At 34.7% G+C, this 14,662-nt stretch overlaps 1 protein-coding gene across 3 annotated transcripts in view; it reads right to left on the reverse strand.

Annotated features, from left to right (window-relative positions):
• The window catches only part of WDPCP (WD repeat containing planar cell polarity effector), a 148,151-nt gene that overhangs the window by 85,651 nt on the left and 47,838 nt on the right, over window positions 1-14,662 (reverse strand). For all 3 annotated transcript variants that reach the window (XM_035322065.1, XM_035322064.1, XM_035322066.1), the window contains exons 7-9: window positions 12,691-12,761; window positions 12,376-12,435; window positions 3,032-3,146 (exon numbers count right to left, since the gene is read on the reverse strand). In XM_035322065.1, the coding sequence (XP_035177956.1) occupies window positions 3,032-3,146; window positions 12,376-12,435; window positions 12,691-12,761 (246 nt within the window). The remainder of the gene's footprint in view (window positions 1-3,031; window positions 3,147-12,375; window positions 12,436-12,690; window positions 12,762-14,662) is intronic.

Here is a 14,662-nt window from a genome sequence, read left to right on the forward strand (position 1 = left end):
TTGTAAGACTCTGGGTGGCTGTTACATACAGAATTATGCTTTAGAGGGGTTATGAACTTGTTGAAAGCTTAACTTGTGGGTACTCAAGCAATACAGAAAACCAAGATGGAACAGACTCCCTTGAAGTCTGGGAAAGTGCAGTAGAGTGGTTCAATATAAAACTGATTAACAGACCAAAATAGTTCAATATAAAGCTGATTAACTGATTTGACAATGAAAATTAATTAGACAGTGCTATCTAGGATTTTTCCCAAGTGTTATCTTATCCAGTTATTGAAACAGTGCCTACATTTAAAGAGATGTCTGAGAACAAAATGAGCCATCAGGGTAACCAGTACCAGATCACTGAAGAATTGTTAATGAGAATCGGGTTTAAAGTAAAGCTAGCAAGCTGTTTTCAGAAAGTAAACTCAGAAACCTCTGCTAAAAGAAATATGACAAGAAAATTGGACCTGGATTTAAAAAAAAAAAAAAAAAAAAACTAATCCTGCAGAACAACCCATTAAAAACAACAAAAAATTGCATTTGTGACTAATGTCCTAGATTCTTAAATGTATTTTTAATATCCTTAAGTAGTTTCTGTTGACAGTTGAGTCTTGCACATAAGCAGTGAAAACTGGCTACTCAGCTTTGCTTTGATTTAGTCTGTTTTACAACTAGTTGCGTTTTCCAATAGTCATGTACTGGCACAGCTCTGAAGTATCTGGTATGCAAATGCTAAAGGGTAAAATTTAAAGCCAAATAATTGCCTTTGAAATGTAATATTAACACTAGCTTTTGGAGAAAAAAAAATAAATGGTGATAAAGTATCTGACGTGGTGAGTTACAAGCTAAAACAGACTAAACATAAATGAAATATATGCACATCTGAAAAGCAAACCTAGAAACTCTGATGCCAACTACTTGAATGCAACTATGGGCAGTTATACCACTATTCAGAGAAGTGCCCTGAGGAGAACCCATATGCTGCAGGGTCAGATTACCGTAAAGAGATGGGCAGTGCAAATCATATCCTACATACTTCCGCCACAAGGCCTCAGTGCCACAAATTAATTTACAAAATGAGAAATGCCATTGTCTTTTAAGAAGGCATTTTTTCTATCTTTTCCAGTTAAACATTTTTAAAATTTTACCTATATAATAAGAAAAATTAACAGTGTTTTATAAGAGGCATGGGGATTACAAATGCAATCTTCATTCTATATTTTGTGCATGCAACCTGACCTTTATTATTCCAAATGTTAAGAGGGCATGCTACTCTATAATTAGAATTAAAACATTACAGATGTAATTGTGGCAGATTGTAACCTTTAACCACACATTCATACTTTTTTTTTTTAAAAAAAAAAAAAAGATTATTTTTATACAGACCTCTTGTATTAAATATCAAGTTCTTTTTGGCCAACATTAACAACACAACCCAGATTCCAACTTAGATTTGGAAGGACGTGCAGTTTTGTTGGATTACAGTTAATTTATTCTAGGACAGTACTATGTCTTGGTTCTCAGTATGCTTAGTTCAATATAAATTATTATTATTATTTTTTTAACACTACTGTGTGGGCAGCAAAACTATCTTCTTTTGCTGTCCATAAAAATATATATTACAGTGACAAGTATTTGGTGGATTTGCTTTTACTGAATAGAAGCTGCTCTGTTTCACCTTCAGACATGCACATTAACAAACATAGAGGCAAAAGAAATTCTTGAATAAGTGAGTACTAGGATAAATGATTACATAACCTCATTTATAGTAGTTTGAATATATAACTGTAGGAAAACATATTTGTTGCTCTACTATTGCTTTAGTTGTAAATTTTATTAGATAAAAATATTTTTAAAGTTGTATTTATGTAACATACTAAGGGAATATAATGCAATGTATGTATAACTTATTTATTTTTTTAATGAAAAAAATAAAACGGTGTATGCTAAATAAGTTCTACAAAAAAATTTCAGTTTGGGTATAACCTTAGCTTCCATGCTTTCCTACTTTTTGTCACCTCTAGTTATAAAAACCTCCCTCTGGAAACAAAGGGTAAAAATCTGAGTTGGAATTTGTAGTCTTAGCAGTAACTTAGGTGAAGAGTGAAATAAAGGAGTCAAGATGCTAAATGTGTTCGCTCTGTAATTAGCTGATACAACAAATGAAGTTAGTTAAATTTTTTGATACTAAAAATTCTACTGACATAGTTATATTAACTTGACTTTGCAGGACTAAACTTAAATTGATAAGAAAAGATGAAAGGGACATGGCATTGCAGCTTTCTGAAATAACCAGGCCAATATTCAATAGATGCATGGGTATGGACAAAAATAAATCATTAAAGATCAAAGCTAAACCTAGCATATAATCATATTTAAAGGATGTAATTTGGGTCTACTTTTTAAGAATTTGGAAGACAGTGCACATGCAGTCACACTGAATTTCCTTTTTCTTGATCATGCAGATGCCAAGATGCTGACAGCTGGTTAGGCTCAGTGGAGCTAAGTAGGGACACACTGAAGAAGCTATTGCCATTCCATAAAACTATTGAAGACAGGTACATTTACTTAAGTTTTCCCCTACGTTAAACAAGATCTTGTTAGTTAGTCACTAATTAATTATGCTTGTGAGATGCTGGAAACCTAGAAACTAAATCAGAGCACCTCCACATACTTAGTGTTCTAATAAGAAAATATTTTAATAACAACTATCCCATGTAATTAATCAGTTGGCTAATATTTGCTTCTGTCCCATTTTCCCAGTTATGAAATAAACACAAGTTTAAATGGCATGTTCCCTGTGATTGAAACGCATAAGAAACTGAATTTTAGAAACCCATTCAATATTTGACAAGCCTGAAAACTTTGATGTTAAATATTATTCTTAAAGTGTTCTTAGTCCTAAGGGTTGTAACTATGGCATTACATGCAATTACTTGTTGTGTTTGCAAGTCCCCAGTGGCAATAATTAGTCTACCTGTTGACATACTGTTTCTCTACTCCATTGTTAATGTAAGGCAATTGATTTGCACGTGGGTGTAATTACCATCACTGATGGTGTCGGAGATGAGCTTCCCCACCAGGGTCCTGTCAATCACCACTTTCTCCAGCTGTGGCCCAGAAAGGCTTAGGGACACCAATATTCCTGAATGAAAGAGGAGCTAAATCCAAAATGCGAGAAAACAAGACATCAAGAGTCATTAAGAATATGAAACGTTCCAAGGTACATATTAGAAGCTGTCTGTTACTAATTTAATTTTCAAAATTACGAAAAAGACTTTTATCTTAGATGTGAAGATGTCTTATAATGACTTAGAAAGTTTTTTCAATGAAAAAGTGAGGTGTAACATGACACAGAATTATGCGGCTACAAGAATTACAAATGATGAACAAGTGAAGATGATGCATACTAAGTCCCCAAATGTTGAATAAAATGTATTGATTTTTTTTTTTTTTTTAAATCTGTCCTGAATGATTAAGGGAATGATGCTGATCACTCTTAATTGTCAAGAAATTATTTATGTTACATTTCTTGCTATTACTTCCACTGCATCATTAAAAAACTCAGCCAAGGCAGCTTTCTGTTATTTAAATGTATATGTGGACGCTGAGTCAAGAATTTCCAATACGTCTAGTAATGTCTGGTACACTGCAGGTTTTGACTATTGAATGTGAGACACTTTAAAAGGACCTGAATTTGAAAGTCATCTACAGACCTTCAGAGTGTCATTTTTTTCTGGTGTATTTACACTGTGCCAGTCATCACTTGATTTTTCTTTAAAAAAAAAATAATTCAATAGCCTGGATGAAAAAGCATATAAAGTTGTGCTTCACGTAATTTTCTATTATTTTCAGAGATTAAAGAGAGTACCTTTCTGCTAGCCCCGTTATTTCTGATCATTCATATAATGGTGCCTCACCACAATGATAACTCCGAGCTCCTAACAAGTTCATATACTCCTTGACATATCGTCATAGATGTCCCTCTTAGAAAGAAGAAATATAAACTATTGGACAGAATAGTCAGATGCTTATTTCAGAGTTAACCAAGTATTTTTTGCCAAATTAATCTCAATTAAATGATACATATAATCTCAAAGACTAAGTTACAATACTTATCAGCTATTTCTGATGCCATATCTTGCATAAGAGAGATACCACTTGGTGGGAAGAGTCATGAAAACCATTGCTTTTTGCACAATTAAGTCATTAAACTTAGTACCTTTCTGAATGCAACTACTACAACAAAACATTTCAGAAAACAAATAAACAAAAAAACACTTCAAATTCCCCACTCCATTTTGAGTTGACCTCATTTTGCCAAGTTACTCCAGTATCAGGAGTATACAAAAACCTTTAATAAAAAATGCTATTATCTTAAAAAACAAATAAACAAACAAAAACCCTGACCATGTAATTTTTTAAATCATTTCTAAAGTTGCATTCTACAAAAATCTGGATGTAAAAACAATGAAAAATTCACTAGTGTGACTAGTCTGCTCAGCAGAACTGAAAACACTTGTGTATTTTAATTTGTCTTCCAGTTCCTCCTCTGATCTTGCAAGCTGCTGGACTAGGTGACCTCAGCATGGAAGTTAAAGATGTTTCAGACCAGAACAAATTCCTTCTACACGGTAGGAATCCTGAAGGACTCATCCTGGCAGCTGGGTTTGTTTCCTTCTAATTGGTAAATAACAACAATAATAATAAAAATCATTATCGCTTCATCAGAGGCTATGCTAGCCTTAAACTTGAACAATCTTTTTTGCCCAAGGAATGCTCAATGGGAGGACCACAGAAGAAACATAGCAGGGACCCGTCAAAGGCCAGAAATATGGGCCTCCAGCTCTCACCTAAAAACAGATTTTAAACAAAATCTCTGTTCTATTAAAAACCTTGCTACCAGATAAATAGTTACTCTTGCAGTATAATATGGCATAAAAATCCCTGTCTACTTGATGCTACAGCTGGGAGACAAACATGGCTGCAATATACTTTTTATTACAGCACACCAGCGTATAAACACCGGGAAAGCTTCCTTGCAGGGAGATCTACTAGACTGTAAAATAAATCTCCAGAGAAAGTGGCAGGAGCTCAGTTTTGGTAGTCTTTTAAAATGAATAGCACAAGCACAAGAAAATGTAATTTTGGGAGCAAGCATGAGCTGGCAGTAAGATTCATTACGTAAGACCCCACACCTCTTCTCTCTTTTTCATACACATCACAGGCATAATACAATTTCTCTGATTCTCCTTTATTTTTGTGGATATATTATTCACTTTCTCTTTGTTTTACATGCTTCTTTTTAAAAATAAAGAGGACAAAACCATTGTATGACAGTGCTAAAGTAATGCAAGTACTGGGAACCAGAATGTAGTGAGCTGCTTCTTGTTCAAAGCTCTTCTCCCAATAATTTAGCAATGAAAATTGTCAGTTACGCATACTTTGCTGTATTACTACAGTTCTGCATTCTCTGTACCAAAGAACAGGACAAAAATGTTTATTTAAATTACCTTCTTGCCCTGACTACTATCTTTAACATTTTCCCAGTCTATCTTCCTGTCAGCTCACAGTAGTTTGCAAAGAAATTCTACTGATACCTGAAACAGAAACCAAAACCAGCTGTGACATGAAATTAATTAGTTAAGAACAACTGATCTTTTTGCATCCCAATAAAATCTAATTATGAATTAGTTTGAAAAATATATATATTGAGTGTTTCAGTATTCCCTGTCTTGACAGATGTCCTTTAAGGTTTTGTCCTAGTAAAAATGTTAGACACAGTTACACTCATGCAGCTCTTATTACAATCTTTCAAAACTTCAATTTATCCTCATGTTGAAGTTAGATTAGATAAAATCACAATTTATTTCCAACTTGATAATGGAAGTCCAGCAAGGTTTGACTACAGTTAGCTATAATTGTCCAAAGAGCCTAGCTGAAAAAGTGAGGGTCGAAACACAGAAGTTGACGAGCTACTGTGCAATAACATATTTACCAAGGAAAATTACATAAATACTCTAGGAAAAGGAGTTCTAAAACACCACCCTAAACACCACCCTAAAACTTTCAGTGTTAGGCACCAAAAAGAGAGCTGGTGCAGTCACTTAAATAAACCTTCCATCTCGCCTCTTCCACACCACCTTTGCTTGGGAGCTATGCCCTTCCTGCAGAAAGGATCACTCTAGTGGTGGGGTTGGTCTCATGCTTCTTTTCCTTGCAGAGAGTGAGAAAAGTATTCTGGAGTTAACCTGGGAAAATAACCTAAGTGAATCAGAATTCTGTCTGTAGCCTCTTGGATTACCTGACAGAGCAGAGATATACACTGCCCCTCTCCAGGTAAAGCCTGGAAAAAAGAAGTGCTTTGATTTGTAGATAGCCAATATATTATTGAATGACTGCATTATGGAATGAGGCCATAAGCTTATAATTCTGCTGACATTTAATATGTCCATCCTATATTCTCTGTAGAGACATGCTTGCAAACCCTTGGTTTGATAGCAACAAATAAACAGAAGGTTAGGTTTCTTTAAGTCTTAATGTGTTTAAGAGTGTAAATTTGCTTTCTGCCAATCTGTTTATTTCCTTCTAATGACATAAATCACACCTGTGACATAAACAGAAATTACTGGATTAATGAATGTCCTTCATTTTACATGTATGAAACTAGCCATTGAACCAATGTTATATATTTTCAATATTGCAAGATGATCAACTGGAATTCAGGACTGAGTCTATTCCAAGTGTAGATGGTGGCATGAGAGAAGGCACTAAGTTCAGAACTTACGTATATCTTAAGAAAATGGTTAGTTGCAGCACAACCCTCCCTTCAACATTTCTCAGATGAAACCATAACAATTGCAACTAGATTGTACAATGAATAAATGTGACATTACCAAGGAACACCAAAGTTTTTGTTACAAGATAAACAGCACTGGGAAACGGAATTAAAAGGAAAAACAAATATTTAGTACAAAAGGTCCCAGATTAAAATGATACTATGCGGATAATAAATATATATTTCAAAAATACTTCTTAAAGTTTACCATGAGATACAAGCAGATATTTAAACAAAGCACAAACATATTATCTTTTATCAACAATATTCTGTAAAACAAAATATTTATCTGCTCATACTGAAACTCCACTATTTCAATTGCTTACACACTGTGTAGTCTATGCAAAGACTGCTAGATGATAATAAGATTTAGGTGGTGTTGTACATATGCTTGCACAGTTAAGCTCATATTTTAGTGGATGGGAGCAGTCCAATGATAAGCATGAATGAATATAGAGGAAATGTTAAAGATTGCAAACTTGGCTTGAACACAGATACACAGTGATCCAACTCCAAAAAGTACTGCTCAGGGGAATTTGCCCATCATTACTAAGGAATAAAAGCAAATGTCAGAGGCGTTATTTACACAAGGCACAAAGTCATTCCATCTGTGAGATATCAAATTAGGAAAGAAAACCCACAGTAATGAAAGACATCAACATTTTTCAGACTGAAGTACCATGATATGAAAAATGGAAATCAGAAAAGACACCTCTACAGCTTTAAGAGCCCCAGGGTGTTCCTAAACAAACAAACAAAAAAAAAGAGAGCTTGACTTCATACCTATTGGAAGCATAGTTTTTATTCTTGAACATGGTACGAGTAAAATGTTTGGTATGAGTAATATCACACACTGGAAAGGAAGGCTCACCGAGTTTCTGTGAGCTGAACGTGAAGATTTTGGTAGAGGGCATTATGTACTTTGTGTGCCAAAATGTACATGCTCCAAACTTAATAACTTCAGCAGAACTTAAGCATGTACTTAAGTGGATTCCTTTATCCTCGGAAGCATTAGCCTTTGACTCCTCATTCATGCAGCTTAGCTGCTTATCAGCCCTTCTACCAAAAAGATACCTCCAGAGCAAACCAGGATTTGCCTCTATCTGATTAAAATTGGAAGAGAAGGAAAATATGCCTGTAAAAAATATTGCTGCAAACTGTTTTCCCTTAAAGATCCCAACTGACAAAGGAATATGCAAAAGGAGAAGAGAATTGCAAAGCGTTTCTTGTTCAAGCAGGTTCCCAGGGTTTTTCCCCACCTCTTCATTCCAGATTGCTTTCTTAGCCACCCTACTGTAATTACTCTGTTGCATGCCTTATTACAAATGAAGTTACTGTTGTTACACGTTACTGTTTCACAATAATCAATGCATTTGTACTTCTAGCTCCAAATCCCTCAAACCACACAACCCCATTAATGGTTGTGATCAAAAGCAACCAAAAGAATTTAATATGAGGGCAGCGTTCCTCTTAGTAACCGGTGATGGATACTGGCTTCTCATGTATTCTAGCTCAAATGTCTTGATTTTGATATCAGATGTGCTCCTGTATGTCACCACATATCTTGCTAAATCAGTTTGCTTATGGGCACAGTTGGTGATATAACAAGCCATGTCAGCACATATTGCTGTGTATCTCAATTCAGGATCCAGTTCTAAGCATGTCAATGATGGTAACATAAAAACTGTTCACATACATATGTAAATTGCAACACAAATCAAGTTAAATCAAAGTAATTAAGCAAAGAATATATAAATCTTTTACACTGGCAGGTAACAGATATGATTCAAATCCAGTGCTTGGCATTTATAAAACAAAATAATTCAGTGTTGGCATGTGCTCAATTCTACACCGTAATGCAAGTGTAAAAATAATAATAATAATAATAAAATGTTGGAAATCATGTTTCAGCTACTTTAATGTTACTACCCTATAGTGTAAAACCAAACCCAAACCAATGGCATTGTTTCATAGGATTGATTTTATGATTTTGTGGCAAAACTTAAAAACATTCCAAATAATTAGAGAAGAAGAGCAGAAGAAGGGAAGAAGCCAGAGCTTCTTCATAGTAAACTAAAATATTGATAAAGGTAATTCCTTAGATTATTGCTTCGAGACAGAGAAAACCAATTTAATTATAAACAATTCAGTGGCCTCTTATTGTAAAGACTTATTGTCTTTTTTCCTTCGTACTTCTTTTATGATCTGTGTATTTTCTTTTGACGCCAGCTAACAGAAGATTACAGGATTATTTCAGCAGCTCATCACAGGTCATCAAAGTTGGGGTTCAGAAGTACCATACAGAAATAGTGAACATTCAGATCCTTCTGGAACTAGGACCATGGTTAAAGAAAAGAGCTCAGTCCTTTAGGGCTCAACTAAGCTTTTTTAAACAGGAGAGCAAATTCCTTGACAAAAATCTCTGTACAGTCTAGGTTATGTTTATATGAATGGGCACATCTTCTATTTCGGAAGCTCTAAGCAGTACTAGAATACTTAGGACCTCAAAAATAAAGGTCAATAGATTTTTTTGTTGTCAATGCACAAGGAAGTAAATATGAAACTTCTAATGCACTGTGTTAAAAAAAAAAAAAAAAAGTAATAGGAGAAATTTTGATGCATAAAATGACACATTAAGAAAGGTAGAAAGCTGGGCCAACATTACAGTAGATCTTGCCAAACTCATCTAATCTACAAGAACCAATTCTGAGAAACACATGCATACAATGGACAAGATAACCTGAATGCAAACTAACTAGATCTGTCAGTGAGGTATATGCATGAAGGCTAATTGGTCATTTGCACACAAACAGTTAACATGACAGCACACATACTTTTAGCAGATGCACATTTAAATTTATAGCCCCTAATTTTTGCCTGTGGGCTATTTAGAAGCGGGGAGATTTGGAAGAGGCACTGAGGGATTAGGAATAGTGATTTTTAGGTTTCAGAAAGCACTCTAATGGCAGTCCTATGCTTGTTTTTCACACAAGCTGAGGGATATTCTGTTACTCTTTTAGATAACAGTATTGCTATCATTGTATCTCCTGTCAGATTGTTTTTACTATTCATTCTGTCTTGCTAAAGATACAACTGACACTGAGTTTTCACATAGCACGTTGTTATTATTACAAATGAAAGGGAACTCCTCCTGGTTCAGCTAAAGCTATGGCAGATTCAGATACATAGAACATTTATTAAAAAGTAACATGTTTTTTGAGTTCAATACATACATTTCTATAATTGAATTTATTTGGCATTGCACTGCTATTACAAAATGAAGAGCTAAAAACTGAAGACACTACAATACAACCATATACTCAGATTTAGCACAAATTGGTGAAAATTATGACAGTCAGGATAATTCACCCCATGCATTCCACTGTGCTTGAAAGTTAATGCAAACATGGCATCTCATTTTTCCACTAACTGCTGCTCTGTTATCTATCCAGAGTAGCATGTGAATACAGTTGTGCTGTGGCATAGATCACACCATTATGGGCTAAACACCTGCTAAAACAGTTAATTAGTTTCCCATTTTAAATTAAAAAGTAAGTGGACAACCTCTTTTTCAGAAGTTCAGAACATCTGTATCAAAAAGGGAGTCCAGATACTCCTGCAAAATACTCAAAGACGTAAGCAGCAGAAAAATAAATAGTTTAACATAAAAATGATACAAGGCAGTTTTTCTAATCTAGACTCTTGCAAACTATTCATTTTTCTGTTTTATTTTCATTTGTTGGCCAGGTTATATTTTGAGGAAGACGAAGTGGAATAACCATTATTTGGCAGAACATTATAAACCCACTGGTAATTTCAGGTATCAGCCATTATTATATAAAAAAATTGTTTTGTGATTCAGAAACCAAAAGCAGAATTTAAAGAGAGAGAGATGACTGTGATTTTTTATCTGTAACTTTAACTCTGGCATGCTTCTATATAAGCCACCTAAAAAACATTAAGAAAATATTTAATTTATCAAGTTATCCTTTTTTATGATTCAATCCAACACAGAGCCAGCCATAACCAAATATGCTAAGATAAAAACAGCCATCTCTTTTCTTTCCCTTCTTGTACAAGAAATGAATTAACTTGTATTGTCTCGTTTCTGTTTATGTAAGCCTGAAACTACTGAGAGGACGCTAAATGAAACCAAAAAGTGTTTATAACACAATTGATTGTCACATAGAAGTGTTATAAAAGCAGAACAGTCAAACTTTGGCAAGAAGTCCACTGTTCCAAAGCATGAATTGGTAAGGAATGCACGTGTACGCAGATACAGATGGGAGGGGAAGAAAAATGATAGAGGGAGAAGAGACTGGGAAAGCAAATGAACACACTCATGGCTAACTGACTCAGTATTTCTTAAGCAAATTCCTTTCCTAATCAGAACAATAACAACAGAAAAAATGAGTCCTCTAAATTAGCGTGCAATTAATATTTAAATCAGTTCTAGAAGATTAACATTCACAGATTAATACTATGTAATCTGTACATGAATGATATACACTTGTTAGTGATAAGATCTGATAGGCAAATACAATCTGATAGGCTTAGACAATAATATCTTTATTATTGATACAAAAAGACTTTATAGTGTTTGGTGTATCAGGTGTTTAGAAAAAACTTGCTATTCCTAGACATTTCTGGAATTTCAGCTGTATATTTTTCAAATACTTAATATTCATCCAGCTGACACCGATTTGGAACTACTGTGATTAGAAGAAAAAAAGAGTTATGAAACTGAAAAAGCAAAGAAGTTAGAACATAATTTCTTTTTAGAAACAATATTAATAACACTTACAAGTATTTCCTATGCCAAGCCCCCTTTAAATACGATACACATTCCTCATGAAGAATGAAGACTGTAGAAACTTATAAAATACATTACACATTTTTCAGCACAAGCTCTTGATTAAGGAGCTGGAACACATGCTTCATGCTCAGATCTCCCACCTCCCTTAATGCTCTGTGTTAATGATGATGTGAAAAGCTGTTTTTTGTATACAATATATGGAACTTATACGGACAGAGAACATAACTACATGTGTGCTGAATGTCACAATATCTTTTGTTCCATGACTTGATCTATGATTTAACTAGCTTAGGTTTATAGTCTCCCTCACATATTACATAAGCATAAAGTAAAAAGATTTGTGACAGAGATGTCAATAATTAAGATATAAAAATGTAATATAACATAAATTCCAGGCCTGTCTATATACTGCAAACACTTCCTTAGCCTGCTTTCAGGATGCTTTCAGGATGTTTCCCTCCAAAATAATTTTCTCAGAGAATCAGGCCCTTTTTATATAATTTTTCTTGTGGATAAAAAACAGACTTTTGTCTCATAGTATCTACTGTAGATTAGTCAAATAAATACAATCTAAGTAATAAGAGTACATTAAAAAACAAAACAAAACAAAAAAAACACAACCAAACAAACAATGATCTTCAGTATTAGTTAACATTTTAACACTATCGCATCAATCACTGAATGGTTGTTCGGATCCACTGACTGAACATTGCAAGAGCTTGTCAAAACATTTTACCTGACAGATACGTTTGTTCTTCCATTTGCTCAGCACACATTGACTGTTTTGCATTAAGTCCTAAAGGACAATAGAAAACAGAACAGAGAGTAGAGTTGGCAGTACACATTGTCACTATCAGTTAACATACTTCTGATTTTCAAGTTTATAGATGAAGCATGCCACACAAAGATGCAGCTGTTTTGGAACAACCCACCAGACAAAAGCACATTTATCAACACAGGGAGAGTTGAATCTTTATGAGAATTAAAGTTGTTGAAAGAGGTTTGAAAACTGGATTATTTGTTGCTGTTCTTGAAACTTTCCGAAACGTACCTCTACCTCCTTGAGTGTATCTCGCAGTTTTTCTGGTCGTTTGTTTTTAAGTATCCAAGGATAATCTCGAGCTGGCAAATAAAAGTGGGGAAAAAATGTTAAAAAAAAAAAAAAAAGTATGTATAGGTGAGTGTATATGTGTGTGCATATATGTGTGTGTGTACAAACATACATCAAATATAACAAAAAAAAGTTCTTCAACTTGAGCTTTTTTTTGCATTGGAAACACAACTCTAAGATTTCTAGGAGTCACCATAAACATAAAACATTACCTGTAATTGGAGGAAATGGTTATGTTTTCTATTGTCAAATGATATCCTTTTGAAAAACTCTGTCGTAGGAACCATTTGCGTGAAATATCCACACTGACCATGACTTCACCATGGCAATTGTGCACAAAGCTCTCAGGATGGAATATCCTACCCAGCTGCTAAGCATTTTCAATGAGAAAGCATCTCATATTTAGTATGTTAACTCAGATTCAAGTTATCAAATCCTAAACAGATACTAATCTTTTGAACTAACATTTCATTGCCCAGTATCAAAAAGCAGGCACTAACGTGTCTGCAAAATATATATGCATGAATATATGCATACATAGAGGTATTAACAACAGGCAATTGTGAATACCATAACATATATTATAGAATACACTTGATTTATAGGATTTGTTCTCTGAAACCAGGAGGCAAAGCTTCTTCTGGAGTTGCTTAGTAATTGCCTGGTTTCATTGCTGAGAATGAGGCTCTCTAATAGCTTGTGAAATTTCATCATTTAAAAGTGAGCAGTTTTCTGTTCGTAAATATACAATAAAAAACTATGAGAAACCAGAACACATGGTCTTTTAAAATCTAGTCTATTTAAAGGAAACCTGATGAAAAGTTTTGAGCTCTGAGCTGTCAGTTTGTATGCCAACTTCCAGACTGAATGACTTAACAGTTGTGTTTAAACCCTCCTGCAAAAAGGAGCTTACAATAGAAGTGCTATAGAGTGAAAAAAAAAAAATGAAGGATTTCATATATCAACAAAGGAGCACACCAACATACAACTTCTCTTTGTATTTTATTGGACCAAAGCCAGTGTTGGTGGAACTGTTATGATAATATTAATTAGGCATGTAAGATCACATTTTCAATGGATGCCTTCATAAATACTGGAATATTTATCCACATGTGCAAAATGGGAAATTGCCTGTACAGATACCAAAATACATACACCAATCAGCAGCTGTGAATAAAGTTACACAGTACTCCTCTTTAAGAAACGTGCTATAGAGTGTTTTCTGCCTAGGACACCCCAATATTTACAGCCACAAGGTGCAGCAGCTTATGTTTTTGCTGCATGCTACGTGCATAAAAGATAGCAGTCGGGGCTTCTGTATAACAGTTTATCTGGGCCTGCTTCTCTTTTCATACAGGCAGCGCCTCTACCATAATGCTACATGGAGTACAAGGGATGTAAATCCAGCGTGCTCCTCCCTACTTAAAACCCTTTCTCACCTCCTTACCTCTGCAAAGCTGTATTGATTCTGACTGACACACAGACCTCTGCAGCGGGTGTAGATTTACCCCGTGGCTGCGTGCGCCTCTACACCCATCCCCAGCAGGGCTCCATCCTGCTCCACGCACACCTTCTGGTGCTGCAAATAACATGTCCTTCTGGAACATGTTTTGCCTTCAAACACACGCACAACCCCACACAAATTTTCATTATGGTAACATGAAACGTTAAGGCAGTTCTTACAGCGTATGCATTACTTTGTGAAGTCTTCTAAAAATCAGCTTGATTTTCCAGAGTGGTCACGTAATAATGTTTGTTCGTGAACACATACACTGAGCAATAATAAATATGCATGAGTTGTCAAATGAACTAAGAAAAGTAGTACTAATATAAAAAAAATTAACTGTCACACTACTACTATGTGATCGTATAGGCTGAAATTGCTTTTAACCATATAATGCAGGAACAGTGT

Source organism: Oxyura jamaicensis, chromosome 3 (genome assembly GCF_011077185.1).
Source record: "Oxyura jamaicensis isolate SHBP4307 breed ruddy duck chromosome 3, BPBGC_Ojam_1.0, whole genome shotgun sequence".
Taxonomy (NCBI): Eukaryota; Metazoa; Chordata; class Aves; order Anseriformes; family Anatidae; genus Oxyura; species Oxyura jamaicensis.